Raw genomic sequence first — 20,674 nt, 5'->3', positions numbered from 1 at the left:
ATGCTTGGATTTTTAGAGACTTGTAGTATGTTCGTTAACAGGTTTAAAGTAACTGTTTAATGATGAGAAAGCGGCAATTAGTAACAGGCCAAATTTCAAAATGCCTGGACCATTCCTGAAAATTCATGGTTTCGGTGTAAACGGTAAAGCATCGTCGTTCCCGGGGTTATCTCCTACCCGCCCTGCGGTCGAGCTCCGTAGGGTCAACCTCGTTCCCAGGGTTCCCTCCTACACACGGTAAAGGAGGTTTTGACTTTCATAAGGGCGCTCAAATCGTGCACTGCGGGTTTGTTGCCTTGGTCTGTTTTTATTTTATTTGCGAAAAGTTAAGATGTTGAAAGTTAAAGCGTAGAATAGAGAATCTAACGAAGTGTTCAAGCTGTGCTTGAGTTCCTTCATAGGAAAAGGAGGAATGAAGTCCGTTCGTACCGAGTCTAATGCAGATGAGCCAGAAAGAACAATAGATTTTTCTCGCCTTAATAATAATAAGCCTTAATCCTACTCGGTAAGCCGTTGTTTCGATATCTCAAACGGCCTAGCCTATTCACAGACCCTTTATTTTCTCTTCAAAGGTCGTCGAGCGCGCGTGATAAAAAAATAAAAACCGTGGTGGATTTATTGACCATCAGTGCAGGGGGGTAGGGGTGGGGGAAGAAAAAAATAGATTTTCTTTCTCGCGCGCTCACCGATGTTTTCGAAAAGAACGAAAAGAAAAATAAAACAACGTCTGTGTACAGGCTAAAAAGGCCCTCCCACTTACGCTTGCATAAAATTTCTAAGTTTCTTCACTCAGAGGCTTAATTTCTGCCCTACAAATGTTGTCAAAGTGTAAATCTCTCTTCAATTTTACAGGAAAAAAAATCAAGTTAGCATGAGCGAGATTCGACCCCAGAGCATAGGGCCTGCAGTGCACTACCAATTTCATGGTTTCCGGGATCAAAGAGGGGTTTTTAATACGCATATTGCACGCATATTGTTGCTTTATCGGTGATTCTTTGTAGCTTTTGCTCCAGAACAAGATGAAAAAACAAACAAACAAATAACGCAACCAGTGACATTTCTGAGAACCTTTTATTACGTTCACCAACAATTGTAAGCTTTTTCTAACCGCTCTTCACGAGAAAAACTACCCACTCACGGCTCTTTAAAACCTCTGTGTTCATTGAACCTCTATATTTCGCAGCTCTTTTATTTCAAGCTGTTCGCTAATATTTTCCCAAACCATCCTGTGAAGTCTAAGAGCTTCGAGATTACTTTGAGAAACCCATCCTAACTACATCCCAATTACATCCCCCCTCTTATTTAGGTGTTGACTTCTCGGATGTCCGATTTTGTCTACTCGCACTTTTTAATACATACGATGTCCACTCAATAGACAGGTATAATTTATCATAACATTTTCCCGATTTTGTGAATGTACTATGTCACTCAATTCTGCTCATTTCGGTCAAAAATAAAAATAAATATATCAGGAACATAACCTTCGTTATAAGTTTGTTACCTGTTATGCTTAAGGTAACTGAACGAGAATTTTCGCAGTACTACTCCTGAGTTTTAGTTTCTTCATGGAAAGACCATAAATCTGCCCCGTGTAGGTAATCAGGATTCTGGAATCCGGAAAATTGCCGAAATTTGAGAAACTTTTTCTCGTAAAATAGGAATGCTGGGCTTTGGAATCCGGAATTCAGCTGTAGGAATCCGGAACCCCCCTAAAACGATTGGAATCTGGAGGCCAAGTTCCACTGAATAGAAATCTGGAATCCAGCACCGTCAATCCGGAATCCACAGCGTGGAATCCAGAATAGACCTTTTTAGCTTGTGTGTTTTGTTTTCCCAATTCAGGCCACGTGATGTTCTCAAGAGACTTTTTATTAGTTACGCAAGCATATGCACATGGATGCACGTGGATACAAAGAAACAATTCACGTAGATACACGGGCAATGAAAGAAACAATTCTCTGGGGTAACATTTACATGGTCTGCAATAAGAAAACAAAACCTAAACCATTAACAAACCCAATGTTAAACAAGTCAAAGTAATTTTATGCTTTAGCAGAACAAACGGACGAACTCCACTTGTACGATTTGTGTCTGGTAAAACAAAGTGAAGGATGACTGGCGATATGTGAACAGTGTTTTCTTAAAGCTGGCTCTACGGCAAGACCAACAAAACTTGCAATCAGAACTCCAGCGGACTCACCGATGGTTACCAGTCCCATGCAGAACTCCTTGTATTTTGGCTCTACTATAAGCGGTACCGCGCAAACCGTATTAGAAAAAACGACACCAGACAACGCACCAATGACAAAGCACAAAAACAAAACTGACCAGACGTTATGGAAAAGCCTGTAATAGGAAGCGCTGATGGAAAAGGCCATAACAGCGAGCAACAAAACCGAAAAAATCCACGTACGTTTTATGACAAGGCGAGGCACCAGCGCGGGTCGGGCCCAAGCTACTATGCTTAAATAGGAACGCAGTAAGAACTCGCCGATACCATTGAGAAGTACATAATACACATAATGGTCTCTTGGTGCGAAAGGCGCGTTACCAAACGCGATCGTCGTGAATACCGCTTGTATTGTGATATATTGCGATATGTAAGCAGCGCAAAGGGCGGCCATACAGGGCAGTATCTGCCATGCAGCCACTACCTTTTCCCGCCAAGACAGTTCAAATGGATTCTCTTTGTAAAGGTGGTCTACGTTTGCTGAGGTGTCGGTGTCACTGGACTTGACTTTCTTGTAGGTGTCTAATAAGGCAAAAGGTTTGAGTCGATCTTTGTCAAGTATGTAGTAAAACAGCAGGATCAGAAGTATTGCTGGTGAAATGATAGCGATGGTTGTTTGAGGCGAAATACAAGCCCAGGAGGTCATAGCTGTTGATTAAAAATAAATTATTATTTAAAACTTTAATTTCTAGAATCTGTAGGAACTAGTAGCATACATCGAGGTCGATATTACTTTCAGTATTGTAGATAAACTTCTCCAACTCATGATAATTCACAACGCCAAAAACAAAGAAACCGAGCACTGTTAGTGACATATTTGAATATCTGATGAAAACTCCTCGCCCTTGGACCTTTTTTCTTTCAAAATCATTTTGTTTGCGAAGTTCACCATACACTCGAGATAGTGTCTCATCACAAACCATCTTTTGTCAGAGAATACTCTGCTACGTGTCGTATTGTCAACTTTCCTTTCGGTGTTTCAAATGTGATTAAACAATGCCTCTCGTTTTTTTTGTATTTGTTGTGATGACTTATTTATTTCTATGCCAGCTTCTGCTAACAAACTGAATCCTACGTTCCCGCCCTGTTCACACGGTAAGAGAGATAATACTAAGGGAAAGTCCAGTAAAACTCCATAAACTCCCAAGGGATATAGCATTTTCCAATTCGCTGGCTGCTTTTAAAAATGCAATTTCAAACATTTATTGACAGTTTTATTACTCTGCTCTCATAAGCGCCATTTCTACCACTTTTGTTTTCCTTTGTTTGTTTGTTTTCTTTTTTCTAGAGCGGTCTAAAATGCTCAATACCGGGGCACCCAACGACAATTTTCGGAAAATTATCTGTTCGGAAGACGATTTGAGATCTAGAATTTTCGGATCATTTTCTCTAAAATTTCTTGCTTGCCTGCCTCTCCTAGGATTTTCGAACATCAAAAAGTGGTATAGTTGCCCATTTTTAACGGATTTTTACCCTAAAAAGGTCACCTAGAATTTTCGGGAGCCTTTTTTCTGGCTGAAATTTTCGAAAAGGTAAATTTTGATCCCTATAATTTTCGGATCACTATACTTTCAGCTAGGAAATCCGAACAGATGAAAATTTTTTAGGCGATAAAAATAAGCCTTTATCTACCGTTTAAATACTAAAGTACGTTCAACAATGCTATGCTTATGTGGTTTTGAACTATATTCTCGTTAGGTGCCCCTGTCAACATTGAGTGAAAGACCTAAATGGTAAATCAATGGTAAATAAATAATGTCCTAGCAGTGATGAACCTTGACTTTAGCTAACTCATCAAAAGAAGTCGCGGTAAATTGATTTCCAGTCATTTCTGCATGTTAGGCCTTCCTGAGATTATGGGTAGCAGTGAAGCAAGAAGAGGCACAAAGACTTTCATAAGGAAAACTGAGGCCATGTTCAATTTCTCTCGCATAAATTGGCCTGAAGGCGAGTTACTCAACAACTCCCTTTATGGACTTTATGAGTGCTATCATCGAACAAAGACAAACACAAAGAAAAAGGGAGACATCTGTGCGCTATTCTTCCGCCACCAACGCCTTAGTATTGTAAAAAAAAAAACCTTCACTCAAGTCTGTCACATCTTTGCTATTTATTTTGAAATGAATATTGTCTGTGTATTTCGCGCCGAGCTAACGATCAAACCGCCATTTCTTACGAAAAACCTCAGCGTTTCATCCACGCACAAGAATACCCTCGGTTTTACCTCGCAAGCGCACGCAGTAGCCCGCAATGAAGTAAAGTAAGTCGACAAAACGGACTTAACATACCTCAGTGATTTGGTCATCGCTTTCCGCTTTGTGATAAGAGGAAGGCTGACGAGAATATATTCGGGTTTACTCAAATAAAGCAATCAATCATTCGTTGGTTCAGTTTGTTTGTACTGCTGCCTTTGTCTTTAATAGAGTCATTTTTCACCGAGTGACGAAAAGGATTTAAGTGATCTTAACTAAACTGAACCGACTTCAATATGATGATAGAAAAACACTGGCACTGTATTTTCACTCATTTTCTAAAACCTCTTTGCGAAGGAGATCAAAAGATTTGAATTAATATTATTTTGTGAATTTTAATTATAGAGGGTAGAAAAACAGATCGGTCTTAAAGAAAGTTTTTAACCGTTTTTTAATAATACAGATGGTATCTCCCCGGTCAGAAATCCATTATGGTTAATTTCATCTTAAAAAATCGTTTGAAAATTACATTTTTTATCAGTGGGTTACTTTAGTGCTGATCTACATAGCACACGTAGGGCTTTAATACATTTGAAAGCACTGATATATATTATTCAGTGCTGCTGTCGTCGATATAGTGCCATATTGCCTACCTGTGTAATAAATTGGTCCAAGTAGGATCCCCGCGCCACTTCCAGCGGCAAAAGAGGTGATGGAGAACTTTCCATAAAAAGCGCTCAGCGCCAAAAACGAAATTTCCCCCAAGCTGTGGGCCAGCGCGTTTAGTGACACTCCGATGATCTTCACGTAAACACTTCTAACTGCGATCAGGATTAGCGTTCCACTAGCCATGGCTAAAAACACGATCAACGTCCGCCACAAGTAGGGAATTCGTTGCATACACCACGGCAGGAACGATGTGACGGTCACCATGGTGGCTACATGTGTGGCGAGGATGGTTGTAGTGGGAATGTAAGTTCCTGCCAAGATATCTTGAGACCCCGAGAGTACGATGGTGAAGAACGAATGAAGAAGCATCGAGATTCCGCCAAAACTGATACAAATTTTGATGTGGTCAAGCTTTGTGAAACCTTCTTCGTCGACCTCACCTTTGGCAGATTTTGACTCAAGTTCTTCACCACCAGAATCGTTGTCATCGCTAGTAAAATCAGGTTCCATTTTGCCATACAATATATTGAGTTAACAAAATGGCAACCAAATCCAGCCGGCCGGCACTCAAACAACTTCAGTTAATATGACAGAATAACACCTTGAATTGCTGAACCTCGATAGAAACGGGAGAAAACAGATGACATTAATTTTAAGCCTTGTTAGTGACTCTCTCCACGAGAGAACTCTCTGAAAATGACACGTCCAATCGCAGAGCGCAGGTTTTCTAAATAAACCATATGTGCTAATTTATGCTTTTCCCTGCTTATGGCGTCTGTTCCTTGCTTGAATGACGCTAGATTTGAATAATAAAGAAATCACTTAGAAAAACATTATATTGCTGTCCCCCAATGTATTGTTCATTCCTATTCAGGGTTCACAACTCAATCTCTACTTTTGTTTAACGTTTGCAAAAATATTAAAATTAAACTGACGGTGAAAAATATGACCACTTCTATCTAGAAGTTTGTTTTGTTTTTGGTCATTTCTTCGGCGCAGTCGGTCGCCTCTAGTTGCTTCTTATCAGTTCAGTGACTAAGTGGTGGAAATAAATCATTTTCGAAGGGCCCTGACCGTAACATAGCAGAAATATTATCACCAAAAAATCTAATGTTCCGAACTGATCGAAGAAAAGATTGATAAATCAAATCAAATCAAATAATACAAATTAGTATATACACACTCAGTGATCTTGGTGATTTGGAGCGGTTTTCACTTGACTGTCGTAAAACCAAAACCAAAGTAAATACACTAGCCAACCAAAGGGTGTAGTAAAACCAAAACCAAAACCAATTCCTCAATTACTTTCGACAGTCAAGTGAAAACCGCTCTAAGCAATCTGATTGGTTCGCTATCTCGGACTATTCAACAATATTCACCTCCTAGCGAGTGGATAATGTGTGAGCTCGGTGTTTTTCCTATTTTTTTTAGAGAACGATCTTTTAAAAGTCGACAAAATCCTAGGGCTGACTTTTTTTAAGGCAAGAAAAGACTCGGAAGGATTCAATACGACGTTTCTCAATTTACTGTAGCTGAGTTTTGTGCTCAATGGATTGTTTACAACTCCCGCGTATTCGCGTAAAAGAAGCCGTTTCGTGAACTCGGCGTGTTCTAACAAGAAAATTTTGGCTCAAAAATCGAAGTTTATTTATGACAAACAAATTTAAAATGAAATGTTTGCAGAAATTCTACGTTTCAAGTAAACAGGAAAAAGAATGATACGGGAAGACGACGTCTTACTTCGAACAACAGTTCAAACTTTTAGCGGTTTCATTTAAGCCATTACGCTGTTGTTTGCGAAATGATAAACTTGTGAATTGTCATGTTTGAAAATTCTGCAAAGATCTATATTTAAACTTACGCGTGATTTGATCTGTCAATCAAATCGTACTTTTTAATGGTTCCTCTCTGATTTTGTTGAGATCACTTCGTGTGTATATACTAAAACAATTATTCTTTTTAATCTCGGTGAATAGTGGCTTTGGGAATATTTACCTCGCCGCTTTCGCGACTTGGTAAATATTTAGCCACTATTCACCTCGATTTCAAAGAATAATTGTTAATTATAACATAGCTAGAAAATTCCCTAATCAAATTCAATAGCGCGAGCGTGCTTCATATTCCTATTGAGCACGCTGATGACGTCAATAAACTATTCGTAATTCCTCGAGTTGTTGTGAGCTTAGCAATCCTGAGTCTCCTGAGTGCATCCATAACTCAGCAATAGACTATGAAGCGTTTGCCATGTGTTTTATAAGGAAATTTAAGAGGAGTCGTTTGAATTTGTTAACCGATAGTAAGGAAAAGAGGCGAGTGTTGTTGTTGTTGTTGTCATCTCCGGCAGCTGTGCGGGCTATGGCGTGAGATCATTCTTTGAAAACTTGTTTTCTCTCAATAACAATTTTTCGGTAAATTAATAGTTTTCCGGCACCTAAATATGGATTTTACAATCATTTTAGAGTACACTTTCTCTCAGTTTCAGGATAAAAACATAAGATTAACTGTGAGGAAAAAAAAATATAGTCACGTAAACATTGACGCGTACTAATACTGCTTTGAGTGCGCCCTACAATAATAAGTTAACTGCTGCATTGATCGCTTTGATATTGATAATGTTGTAAAAACAATTAGTTCATGCGTCAGCTGTGCGTATGTCGAGATATTGAGCACTTGGGAAGTTTGGAGAGCACTCAAGAGGCTAGAGTTGCACTCGGCTGCGCCTTGGGCAACTCTTACGCCTCTTTCGTGCTCTCCAAACTTCCCGCATGCTCAATACCTCGACATAGGCACGCTGACGCATGAACTAATTGTTAAATTGTTTTACGATACGGACGTTTCCGAGATTCCAACATCTCCTTCACTGAACAAGCAGTGGTGGCGAAAAACAGACGAAATTCTATTGTGAGAATTTGAGACTCACTTGAATTTCGTCTATAACACCGCCATCACTTCTTACTTGAAAATAATGTCGAAAACATTGAAATGTGGTATTGGTATAATTTGTTTAAATATGTTAAAATTAGATTTTTGATTAGTTCCCTAGGTCAGGTCGAAAAATAACATGATTCATGGTATTAGTCTTTTGGGACACCAACCAAAATTGTAATCCGGCTCCACTTTGGCCATTGGACACTCTTACCGCATAAGTATCAATATGGATTCAGAGGGATTTATCACAATGGCCAAGAGAACCTTTTTCTTACGGGACTAACGCGGGAAATCTCGAACGGGAAAGATAGGCCCATCCAACCCGCTCGGGTAGCCAATCACAACATTCCTCTCCATTATTTTCGCTGGCTTCGCTCCAGTAGAATGAATTTCAGACGATTACTTCGAGTCGCTTTTACTCCCTCAGTTCCTGAGAGAGTAAAAACGACTCGAAGTCAGCCTATCGCTCCGGCGCACGCTGGCTGCTCCGCCGACAAAATTTTCTTTGAACTGCCTGAACTCGCACGAGTGACAGCCTCCTCCTCAGGCGCTTCGTTTTTCGCAAGGTAGAGGCGAGCGACTGGTAATGAACCGCAAGGGACTTGCGCGCACATTTTCATCGACAGAGAGAGACGTCTGGGTACGAGGCAGCACAAGTGACACAAGCAAGTGACAAGTGAGCCAGCTCGCAAATGGCTAGAATATCCTAACTTCCCAATCGAACGCTCCCTCGACTGCAAAACACTGTTCGGTTTTTTTCTCAAAATCGGTTTAATGTAGCGTAAGAGTAGCGTATGAGCCTCACGCGGCCACGCATGCCTGTTCGCGCGTACTTGAAAAAGAAAAAATACGGACTGTTTTGTAGCCTGATTCTCGAACGTCCGAGGTCATTCGCGGCGTCTTCGCTGTTTTGCTGTCTAAACGCACCCTGGTTGGGGATCCCAGGGCGGGGGGGCGGGGGGAAGGCGGTGCTTGGGTTAATTTTTGCTGGGTATATGCCGCTGGCCTCTCAGAACCCCTACCCCATTATAGTCTATTCTGTGGCCAATTATAGACCCCATCTTTAGTCACTTTTGGGCAAATATGTAATTTTCGCGATCCCAACTTTAGTCACTTTCTATTTTTATGAATTGACCCATTTTTAGATTGAATGAAGAACACTTTACTTTTCATCTGCAGTACAAACATTATAGTACGTTTGCTAACCGTAAATATGAAGAACTGTCTTACCCCAAAAATCCGAAAATGTGCAACCCCATTATAGTCAATCCAGTCGTGAAAATGTGACCCCATCCAGCGGCACATCTCCATTAGCCTCTTATAAGGAAGTGCCCCCCACCCCCCCGGGAGTCGAGTTATCTTAGTTGTTTTAAACTATTAAAATCTACGTTAAAAAAACGAAAAAAAATAGAAAACAGCGAAATGCCCCATTCCAAGTATCGGTCATATTATTTTTGGGGCATATCGCTTTCTGTGTGCACTGAATCAAGAGAAAGTGAATACGTACCAGTGGTGTCGCTTCAGTGATGTTTTACGGATACTGGTATTGTTTAATGCTTCGCCGCACGACGAATCACAATGATACGTCTCATTAATTTCAAGAATATAATTTGCCGGAACGTATTCCGTTAACACCACCGCTGTCATGGTTGGTAAAAAGGCCTTCAGAATTTTTGTCGGCATCTTTGGAATTAATCGTGCACAAAATTCTATGGCGTAGCATCCCAATCATTTGAACGAGCTGGCCAATTTTAACGCGACATTAATTTCTTTCAGTCCCAATTTGTGGTCAAAACAATAAAGGAGGACTGTGCGCGGTCAGGGACAATCTGCATCGCAGACGTACGTGTAATTTAACTTGCCGGCCGGCATACCTATTAACCAGTCAGCCATTAAAATGTTATAAAAGACCAATTTTGATATATTAAAATTCAGGACACTTGGCTAGGGAGAACTAGAAATGTATTATTCATCCCTGAACCTCAGGGAGAATTTTTTTTGGTTTCATTTCCCAAGACTCAGAGAGCCCCCCTACACTGGGTACAGAGGGTTTTTCTCGCGTGGGACGAGGAGCTTTGTCGCATGAAAAGCCGCTGGCACCCAGGGTACAGAGAGCCAAGAATGAACGTTTTAAATAAATTCAACTGATTCGAGTACCCCGCGGTGGGGTAATCAACTCTTAATTAAGTAGCGTAAAAAACTTTAAAATATGTAACGCTATCTTGAGAAATCGACCCTTGCTTTTCATCTTATCCGCGCATTATTCTTTCCTCTCCTACCGACAGTTTACTACTGAACACAAACACGAATCCAAACGTTCAAGAAGGTGTTTTGTCTACAGTGTCTTACCGACGTTAAAAGTGGAATTCTATCTCCTTTGCCCAAACACAGTCGACAGACAAATTTCCGAATAGTTGCACACGGGAACAAAAAACAGACAAGTTGGAAATCAACACGCGTAAGATAGCTAAAAACGAGAGTATTTCTTACCGTCGCATCAAAACTCAACTAATCATGGAGTCCTTTCTTAAAGATGCTTTCATTTTCCTGGGGTCAATAAATGTGAGTCAAATCCGGCCAAGGTTGAGCACAGTTATAAAACGGAGGAGAGAATTGAAATCAAGATCGAGGAGCATAGCGACCATTGACCTGTTCACTTCACTGGTATAACAACTAGTTTGATTTTAATCAAAAATGTGTCATAACGATGCTTTCGGAACTGTTCGGCTAATCTCCGGGGCAAGATCGGGAAAAGAATTCTTCGCAACCTGATGTTCGCTCATGGCCACGACACTGCCCCCGGGGGACCCTGGATAATCTTTCTCTTCCTTTTCCTGTTTTTGACTAGGTCCACGAAATTGCGAATATATGTTTTTTTTTCTAGGTTACCCTAAAATGGAAATGGGACATTTCTTAAGTATGAGACATCTCGTGGTAAAAAATAAAACAAAATCGCCTGTCTTTGTGATATTGAATCATGGAGGGAATTTTAAGACAAGCTAAGACAGGTGTACTTGCCGAAATTACTTTGCTGGTTTTGAAAGGAAATACGTCGGGGTTTCCTCAGTTCATTGCGCCTTGCCTTGGACAACCTGATTCCTAGGTCCCTAGGAACCAGGTTGTGCCTTAGACTTTTTTTCGATGATTACAGAGTGTCGGATCCAAAAAAAATTAAAATTCAGGGGCGTAGCCAGCCCATAGATCGGTAGGCCCGGGGCTACAAATTTTTGGTTTGACCACCCTACCACTGGCAATAAATTATGTGTTGTTTGGGCGAACGAAGGAGCTTAAGGGCTTAAAGTTAAGCTGAGGTCATTGCCCATTTGTCATACCTGCAATCAACAGAATTAAACAAGCATTTTTCAGGATACGTGGAAATGAAAGTCAGTCAGACCTACAACAAGTCGGAAAGCTGGCTACGTCCCTGGAATTTTATTACTGAAGATCGTCGGACGTTTGAAGTCGTTCGTTCCGTTAAATATATATAATAATAATAATAATAATAATAAAGAATAAAATAAAAAAACAACAAAGTTTATAGCTCAACTTTACACCTTCCATGTTGGTATTCTAGGGCGACATGATGGCCGCCATATTAACATTCCCCAAATCATTCTAGCTCTTGAGAAAAACAAATGATAAGCTAATGTTGGGTTGACTTCAATTTATTTAATAAACTGAAAATAAGTCTCCTTTGAGCTAATTTCGCCAGTGAACATTGCAATGATTCATTGATCTGTCTAGACTAGCTAATGTATCCTAATGTTACCGACGGATCTATATTATTTTCTTCTGCAAGTATTATACTCCAATAAAGTTGAAGTTTGAAGTGCAGGTAACATAAATGAATGTGACTTCTGGGGCGCTTTCCATTCAAGAAAGAGTCCGGTTTACTTTGAAATCATGTTTGGAAATTCCAGACATGCCCAATGGAACGGTACATTCCGGTTGCAAAGACCCGACCAAAGCCACCGCGCGTTTGATTATTGATACAGAAGAGTGGTACTGGGGACAACAATCAAGGAAGGGGACATTTCGGTCCGAACGACCGAAATGACACAAACGGTCAAAGTGGATCACAAATTCCGGTCGGACCGAACCGAAATGGTCCGTTCCATTTGATTTCTAACCGACATTTCCGGGACTTTCGGCTGAATCTTATCGGACTGATTATAAAGACTCTGTTCCAAGCCCCGTCTCGAACTCGCTCGCTGAGTGAGATCGTTCAAGACTGTAATTATTTACTGCGTGATCATTCCAAGGTTGCTTGTCTTTTGCAGCTACAGCCACAAGGTACGGAATGAAGGCCAGTAATTCCACACCACTTATTGTATCATCTTTGGACTGTCATAAAAAGAGCAAAAAAGATGTCCACTTATTTATGTATCTACTAATTAATTGATTAATTAATTAATTAATTAATAATTACTTCATTTATTTATTTCTTATGTCACACCTTAATGCACAACATCTACAAAGAATACCATTTAAAAATAAAATATGTATAAAAATATTTAAAATGGGGCGCCGCTACGAAAATGTAGAATCACCACTTTACGACTTGCAAGACTCATATCATAAATAATAACAGCAAGGAGCCCTGGAAAACACGATAGAGGTCTACTCCTGATATAAAACGAGAGTAAATTTTACCATTAGGCTGCCCACCCTTTTAGTTTTTGATAAACGTCGCCGTCGTTCTCTACTTCTCGATAAATTCAAACTCAACTAAACTTGATGATGAGTTATGAGGTCAAAGTGACCAGCACCTGATCGTAGTTGGCGAATTTTTTCGAGTTGTTGCGAGCAGCAAACTGAAAAGGTTCTTGATTTCCCTTTTGAACGTTCACGACGTTTCTCACTCGAACTTCACTAAAGGAGAATGCGCTTTGATGTCTAAAATATCCAAATGCCAATTAGACTGCAAAACAGGTGTGAGGTAAGAGAAAAAAAAGTATGCAAACGTAACCTAATGTAACTACGGCACTACTGTTGTGAAAAACTCGCCGCCAGACTTCCTCGCTTTAGAGGAGTAAGTGCATATTTGCTATCTTCAATAGTCCAGTTTTGAGTTCGCTGAATTAAAATGACCGCTGAATTAAAGAAGTGAAGACACATTTTTAACAGGCTTAGCCTCCAACTGAAGTAAATATATTCACAATTCCAACGAGAAAAAGACCTGTTTATTGCTCTGTCTATTGTATATATTCAAATTTCAAACATTTACTTGCCGGAATTTATGAATATGTTACTTTAAGTCGAGGCTAACCCTGTATGAATGTGTCGTTAATGTTTGTATTCAGCGGTATTTTTTAATTCGAAACTGGTCTATTAAGGAAGTTCTTGCAAAGGCTGCCTTCTGGAAAAGATGCGCTTGGACGAAAGCCAAGTCAAGTCAAGGAAGAGGAATGCTGACTCTTAACATGCAAATAGGAGAACCAACAAAAACTTTGCTATAAACTGAGCCACACTTATTAAATACTAAAAGGATCACACAGCGTATTCGCTTTAGTTTCCTTAGGTTTATAAATTATCTTTATTCTTTATACACACCACTGCTAAAGAACTGAGCAGCCCAACACACCCAAAAAAAATTCTTGCGAGGGAAATGTTACCGAAAAAAAGTCATGCCTCTCGAAACTTCCCCACCCCCACCCCCTATAACTTTTCTAATGGTCCGTCCCTTACTCTTTCCTACGTAGACCTAAGTAGGCTGCTTTACAACAACTGAGGGATTTTCCCGCGAGCTGATTGGTCGAGAGTTATGGTGACGCGGGGATATCATGAAAAACACATGTTGGCAGCGCAATTTGTATTTCTTTGCCTTGCGCGCGTAATTTTCCGAGAAAAACTTCAACAAACATGGACGTAAAAAACTGTCAATTGTAAATAACAAAATAGACAACAATTTTCCATATTCTTTACTCTTATCGACCATAGAAATGACATCAAGATGTTTAAAAATTTGCAGTAAAACCACTCGCCTGCGACTTGTGGTTCCACTTTAGTGTTTGCAAAACTTAAACGCCATTTCTAACGTTGTCGATTTGTCAAATTTCAGTGAAAAGTTATTTGTTATATTTTACAACTACAAGAAAAAACGGGCAGGTGAGCTCTTGAAACTGAAAGTGGGGAATTTTGCCCTTATCTGGCAACAAAGAGTTGACCGCGGCGTCATTGTTTAGTTTTTTTTTTGTTTTTCAACTGTCACCCTCATTTCACAATCCAAAAAACGTCGATTAAATTTTTTAAATTTTTTGTCCCTAGCGGTGAGGAAGAGGATGGAGGAAAAATGGCTGTATTCGCAGGTTGGGTCATGTAACGAACGGATAAAAGTCACCATGCATAGCGAGCCAGCTCGGCAACGAGGTTAGCTCGACTGGCGCGATCAGCCCCTCAAATAAATGCTTTTTTTCTTGGGCCATCGTAGTTTAATCAGAAATAAAACACAAGCAGCGGTGATAAACATTGTGAGCTTCATATAAAAATGTGTAAGCTCACAATGTTTATCACTCCTGTTTGGGTTTTATTTCCCTCAACTAAACTTCGATGCCTGAAGTATCCAAATGCAACCCTATGTCCAACGAAACTGCGAAAGTATTAAGAGAGTGGTTAGTTTCCATGATAGTTGTAGCAGAAAATCGTTTTACAAGAACTGCCGACGGCTGCGAAAATAATACGTGACCAACAACAAATAGAACTGAAAAAAGGAGCCCAAGAAACAAAATGAAAAAATTAAGTACGCAGACAAAACCACTCATGCGATCAAAACTTAGCGGGAATTTAACTACTCAGCGCAGTCGTGTTCTAAAGAAATATAAATCACTCCATGCATTTCGCTTTCAAGGAGTATAGAAGGCATCACAATTTACAAACATTACTTTGTTGTGCAAATTTGTAACAAGTGAAACACAAGAATCTTTTGTTTCAAGAACCAACGCACTTCTGGTTAGCACATTTATGTCGACACGTGATGTCAGCGTGAGAATCGCTAGTATACTTGTACACCCATACTTGCCATCATCAATGCCGGAAGATCTTTCAGTAAAAACAGCCTTTGATGGTCTTGGACAACAGCCAAGTCACGTTAAGGACGAGGAAAACTAAACCATTCATGTGCAAATAAGAGAACCGACAAAAACATTGCTCTAACTGCGCCACGCTTTGTGATACAACTTACTGAAGCGATTTAAAAAATAGCGCATTCGTTTGAGTTTAATTTTGTTCTTTTTAAAACACCAATTTCAAAGAATTGAGAAGCCTCAAACACCCCTATGACTTGTCGTGGAGTCGAGTCCGAGCTAGTCCGTTTACTTAATCAAAAACACTCGTTTTTTGTAGGAAAAATTAAAACCTCGCGCCGGCATCTAACACTCTATCTGAATCCAAGGTGAACGGTCCTTAACATACATAACAAGGCACTGCCTTGATGGTTAACAACAGGTTTGTTTGTAAATTAGAAGATTCAAAATACGGGCAGGCAAATTGAAATTAAGACGGGCACTGCAGGGGGCACTCATTTACTTCCCAGAATTTGCTTACGTCTAAAACTCACTAGCTTCTCAGAATTTGCGTACGTCTAAAACTCACTAGCTTCTCAGAATTTGCATACGTCTAAAACTTAGATTCAACTGTCAAAGTCAAGTCGCTCTACGCAATTTCCTGATCTAGCAGTAAGTCAGCAAGTCTAAATTAGAAAAAAGACACCCTGCCACCAGTCTCTACATTCTTGACATCTGAAAAAGAGGAATATTTTATCAGGTTCGCGGATCCGCTAGTATCAGTGAAACTGTGAAGAACCCTCGAAATGGACAGATTTCTTCGCTTGACCGCCTTCGTAACTTTAGGGAAAGCACCACGAACAAAGTTTTTATTTCGGATTATAAGTTTAACTTTGTTCCTGTTGTCTCAAGAAGCTTTGTTTCTTTGTGAACGTCGAATTAAATTTCCAATACCTTAATTTAATGGAGCGTTAATCAATTTCCTATAATAAGGTAATTTTTTTCGCAGTTCATTTTAAATTTTTACGAGGAATAGGTGTATCGCAGAACCTCGCGGGTTTTTGGAGGCCGGTAGAAGTAACGGGAAAGAGAAGCCAAGAGAAAAGAAAGTATATAGATTGAGAAGTTGAAAACGATAGTTTAAACGTTGTCGTTCACCAAGAGGTTCTTTCTATCGTCAAAGAACTTGTTCCAGAAAAACTTCACCATGGCGTAGTGAAAAGACGCTTCAGTGAAATTTAACACAACAGCTAATATGTGAATAGTCGAGTAGTTCCCATCTGAGTTTGAATGAAGTCCAGTTACCTGGAAAGCGGCTTGAGCTGTGGTTATAATAAACAGGAAAAAATACTCCAAAATGAAAACGAAAAGCGATATGACGTAAGCAACACGCGCCGTGCGGATGACCCGGGGGACCCTAATGTATGTTGCCTTGAATGGCGCGGGAATGCCGTTCCAAAAGTATACAACAAGAGTTGTGGACACCACCATGAATACATATCCAACTTCGATCAAAATGGTTACTACTGGCGGCACTGTAGAAATCACGACTATCTTCGAAATAATAGTGCCAACAAGTTGGAAAAACAGAGACCAAAATCTGGCATGCTTGGAGTTATTGTGAAGGGCGGACAAACATTCCTGAACGCCAAACGCTTTTACGAGGACTGCAAGAACAATCAGTGTGTTTAAAATCGAAGACGCCTGCCAGGCAATTTCCAGTTCGTAAGCGTGTGAGAAGAGAGTGAAGTTGTTGCATTGGTAGTTGGCGTGTTTTTCTCGGAATAGACAGTCGGTAACATGAACAGAGAACAGAGCCAAGCCAACTACGCGCCACACAAGAACGCTAAAATAGGCGACTAGCTCTGCCACTTTGATACAACTTTCGCGGCGACACAGCCCCGGTGCTTTCTTCATGTTAGAAGACTGACAGAAATCGACGAAAACGCAATAATCCACTTGGGCCGACATTGGTTCTTCGTTCACCTCCAAGAAGGACGAAATACTGAAGAACGTGTTCGACCGACTGAAAGTTGTTTATTAAGATCGGAATTAAATCTTTATTGTAGACAAAACCGCTGAAGGGACTTCCCCCAAAGTGCAGCTGTCACGATTTCAGTTCGTGATAATAGATTCACGGGAGAATGCGAAGTATAAAAGAGTAAGACTGCGTACGTGAATAGCCTGGGTTGCCTGTGCCCGTACACAGTACCTTTTTGCATGGTATGTGTATGTAGGAACTCGCTTTCCTGTATTTATTTACATTGATAGAATATTGTAGTTTTCTTTCTGAGTCTTTGTGGAAATTGTGAGGTAAGTTTTGTAGTTCAATTGACACCAAATCTTAGCTATTGCTGAACGTTTTAGCAGGGCATAGAAGCGAAAATCGTACGCGATGGGTAGACTTTTTTTAAAAAAAATTCAAGCGCTGTTTATGAACATGTTTTGCTTGGAACATAATTGTTGTACTTTGTTTCCTGTTTTTCCGGGAAACCATCATGTTCTCGTCACGTGACAAATCACGTGTAATACGACGTTACACCCTTTTACGATAACTGATGCCCCAAAAATTGTTGTGTTCGAGGCCATCTGTTGTTTTAAAATAAGGAAATTAACTTCTGACCGCTTAGTTTGTTCTGCGGGCGATTACGCCAAGATATTAGTTTGAAACCAGCCAGGCTATGTTATAAAACATATCTCTAGAAGATGCATGGCATTTTAATCCAAGCTTCACAGTCACGCAAGTCTATGTAGCTGTTTATACTATCAGCCAAGTTAATCCGGTAGCTAACTAAATCAAGTTACTCATCTGCTCACTACCTAAGGGACCGTAGAAAAAATAAACGAGATAGCCTTGAACCACTCTTTTTCTGTATGTGCTTCAGGATCCCTTTGCCCGAAACACTTCACTTCCCACAGGAATCTAACACTATCTTCATATGAATTATACCCTGGGTGCGTGCCAGAGGATTATTTTTCTTACGCCTAATCCTGGAAACAAGAGCTTTAACAAACCGAGAGCAAGGTTTATTTCATCCTAGGTACTTCGAGAACAGACCTCTACACACAGAGCATATCAACTGTGCATTTCTGTACGCTTTCGTTTAAGTAAGATCAAACTCGTAGCTTCTTGGACAGCGTGAGGTTTGAAGAAACAAGAACGAACTTAAGCATAGACGTTTTTCGGGCACAACCGGAAGTAGACTTTTTGCATTCTTGGGCAGTGGTTTTGCCCAAAATTTCGGGTCAGTCGTCGCTTTGAGAATAAAGACACTTAGCAGTTCGGTAGCGTCAAGACATTTGAAAAGGGAAAAAAAGTCTCACTTCCGGTTGACGAGCGTTGCTCAAAATGTCTTCCCTAAAGTTACTGAATGTCCCTTTTCAGTTATCGCCTATTTTCCTTCTGATTCTTCCTTTTTTTTTAGCTTATTTTTCAATTTTGTTTTGTTTCTATTAATATTTTACATTTTTTTCAGCAGCGCATGTTCATACTGCCGTCCTCGGTCCGAACTCGTGCGTTTAGTTACGGCTTCACTTTAAAAGAGACAGACATAACGATCATGGTAAACAGTATTTATAGTGGGTAAGTTAGATCAATTAAGGTTTCTGGTTAACTGACCACCCACCCCTCCCCTAAGTCAACATTTACACTTACTTCTCGCTTAGGGCAAAATTGTGACTTGGGGGAGGGGTAGGTGATCAGTTATCGAGAATCGAAGCCTCGATTGATCCGATACGTTTGTAAATAACCAGATAAATATCGTCATCTTGCGGACAGACTTGTTCCGCTTGCGGCGCTTATTTGAGGGGCCCCTTATCATACCCGCTAAAATGAGGAAGTTTTGGTGATAATAACTTCCTGTTTGCTTGTCACAGTACCACACAATCTTTCGCAAATGACAAAAATAGCATAGAAAGTACGTAAAAATAGTTAGTTTCGATGGTTGCGTCTACAAATGCTGTAAATAGCAGTAATAAAAAGTAATAAGCGCCAAACTCAGTGTTGCTGGAGGGTGCGGGGAGTATGAATATTCGCTTTCAATAAAAGCTAATAACAACTACATCTATTATTTGTAGTGTGCCCTTTCTATCCAGTCTTTAAGGACAAAAATATATCTATATATATAAAAAATATATTTAAGGAAAGTTAAAAAATATATATCTACCTGTACGCAAACAAAAACATGTGATCTAAAAAACGGTACCTAAAATCTTAACAAAATGCCTAAGAAAATAAATAAGTCTTAGTAAACGTTTAAAAGAATCAATGTTTTAGCTTGTCTTATTGGCAAAGGAAGGTTGTTCCATAGGGCTGGGGCCGCCACCATAAATGATCGATCTCCCATAGTCCTTTTCGTTCTAAACCGTGGTCTTTCTAGCAATATGCCATTATTATTTCGTCGCAATTGATAATGTGACAGAAGCAGGCATGATTGAAATAAAGGCAGTGCTTATTCTGGGGCGGGTCTCTTTTCAGAAATACAGTAAGGGGACTGGTATGGATTTAGCCTTTTATGGGAGTTTTCAAGAAACAACAAATGTGGTCATTATCGTTGGAATACAAGGCAACAAATACGCCTCTCATGCGGTTAAGGACTCACCTTGCCCAAATTGTCAAGAGTTTTCTGAATAACGAAGGAATCTGGATGAACGTTGAAAACAGAGGCATGCATTTTCTAATAATAAAAGACACGAAAAATACAGAGTGGTTTTACTCAACCAGGGACAGATAAACTATTAGTCTGTGATACTATTCATTGATTAGTGTTGGAGATGTGGTAAAGAAAAGCAGAAGAGGGTGTATGGCAAACAATACATGAGTTATTAAATCAGCACGTATGTTTGATGAAGACGAAAGGATATGGGCCAACTTCTCTCTTTTTTTTTGCATTGCTTTGAGCTGAAACGTCCATAGCAAGGCAAAGAATAAGAAAAAGAAAACCTGAAGAGAAAGAAAAAGACCAATACCCACTGAGCCATCTTGATCAAGCAAACGTGGTCAATAAAGGCTTTATCATATGGCCAACTAACGTATTTGCTTGTTTTTGTTGAAAAAAATAAATTCTCGAAACTTTTTCGTACTTGTCTTTGTTTCTACAGCCTTCAAGATTGACACTACGGTGCTGTGTTTTGCCTTCACTGCTGGAAGACTGCCGGAAATTTTATTTCTTGTAATTAAAAGTATCCCACAAGTTCCGAACAGAAATGCCTCCATTTAAAACTAGACAGTAGCGCCGGGAGTTTTTTTTTATCCCATTTCAGGCCAAGTGTTGTTGATCGGGGGTAATGCTTCCGTTCAAATTTTGTCATACAGCAGCGGATTCAAGAGAGAAAATGCACGCTGTGCACGCGACAGTGCTTAAAAGGATTATCAAAAGCTTTCAGTCTAACTCTGACCGATCGTTTCAGTTTCACTTGTTTCCAGTGCTTAAAAGGATTTTGAAAAGTTTTCAGTTTAACTTTGACTGAATGTTTCAGTAAAAGAAAAATAGAGGAAACAAAAATAACACAAGAACGGAAATACTAAGGTCGAAGGTCTTCACTTTACGGTCGAAACAGTTTGGGTGTAGGAGTTTATTCAGTTTTTCTCGCTGCGCTGGTTCGTAAAATATTGTTTTGCCACTCGAAAATAAAATTCATATCTTCTCGCCACC

At 39.9% G+C, this 20,674-nt stretch overlaps 3 protein-coding genes across 4 annotated transcripts in view; all 3 read right to left on the bottom strand.

The window, feature by feature from the left end:
• Positions 1 to 1,052: 1,052 nt before the first annotated feature.
• LOC140935867 (uncharacterized) lies at positions 1,053 to 10,697 on the bottom strand. 2 transcript variants are annotated; one of them, XM_073385444.1, is made up of 3 exons: positions 10,510 to 10,697; positions 5,076 to 5,701; positions 1,053 to 2,878 (listed from the first exon to the last, which is right to left on the bottom strand). In XM_073385444.1, exons 2-3 carry the CDS (start codon positions 5,599 to 5,601, stop codon positions 2,043 to 2,045), a joined length of 1,362 nt encoding a protein of 453 aa, XP_073241545.1. In that variant the 5' UTR covers positions 5,602 to 5,701; positions 10,510 to 10,697; the 3' UTR covers positions 1,053 to 2,042. The 2 variants fall into 2 exon arrangements, with proteins under 2 accessions (XP_073241545.1, XP_073241544.1); XM_073385443.1 differs by lacking the exon at positions 10,510 to 10,697 and having other exon boundaries at positions 5,076 to 5,928.
• Positions 10,698 to 11,540: 843 nt separating this feature from the next.
• LOC140935865 (uncharacterized) overlaps positions 11,541 to 20,674 on the bottom strand; it is a 31,998-nt gene continuing 22,864 nt past the window's right edge. The window contains exons 17-18 of the mRNA XM_073385442.1: positions 19,622 to 19,696; positions 11,541 to 12,363 (exon numbers count right to left, since the gene is read on the bottom strand). Coding sequence (XP_073241543.1) covers positions 12,190 to 12,363; positions 19,622 to 19,696 — 249 coding nt within the window. The 3' untranslated portion in view covers positions 11,541 to 12,189. The remainder of the gene's footprint in view (positions 12,364 to 19,621; positions 19,697 to 20,674) is intronic.
• LOC140935864 (uncharacterized) lies at positions 14,970 to 17,293 on the bottom strand. The gene has a single exon (XM_073385441.1). It carries the CDS (start codon positions 16,989 to 16,991, stop codon positions 16,161 to 16,163), a length of 831 nt encoding a protein of 276 aa, XP_073241542.1. The 5' UTR covers positions 16,992 to 17,293; the 3' UTR covers positions 14,970 to 16,160.

This window comes from Porites lutea, chromosome 4 (assembly GCF_958299795.1).
Source record: "Porites lutea chromosome 4, jaPorLute2.1, whole genome shotgun sequence".
Classification (NCBI taxonomy): domain Eukaryota; kingdom Metazoa; phylum Cnidaria; class Anthozoa; order Scleractinia; family Poritidae; genus Porites; species Porites lutea.
The sequence above is the reverse complement of the archived record's forward strand: the minus strand, read 5'-3'. Positions and strand labels throughout refer to the sequence as shown.

Coding starts and splice junctions, on each gene's coding strand:
- LOC140935864 (XM_073385441.1), bottom strand. CDS start 16,991: ATGTCGGCCCAAGTGGATTATTGCGTTTTCGTCGATTTCTGTCAGTCT.
- LOC140935867 (XM_073385444.1), bottom strand. CDS start 5,601: ATGGAACCTGATTTTACTAGCGATGACAACGATTCTGGTGGTGAAGAA. Junction 2,879..5,075: donor TGGACCAATTTATTACACAG/GTAGGCAATATG, acceptor TTTAATCAACAG/CTATGACCTCCTGGGCTTGT.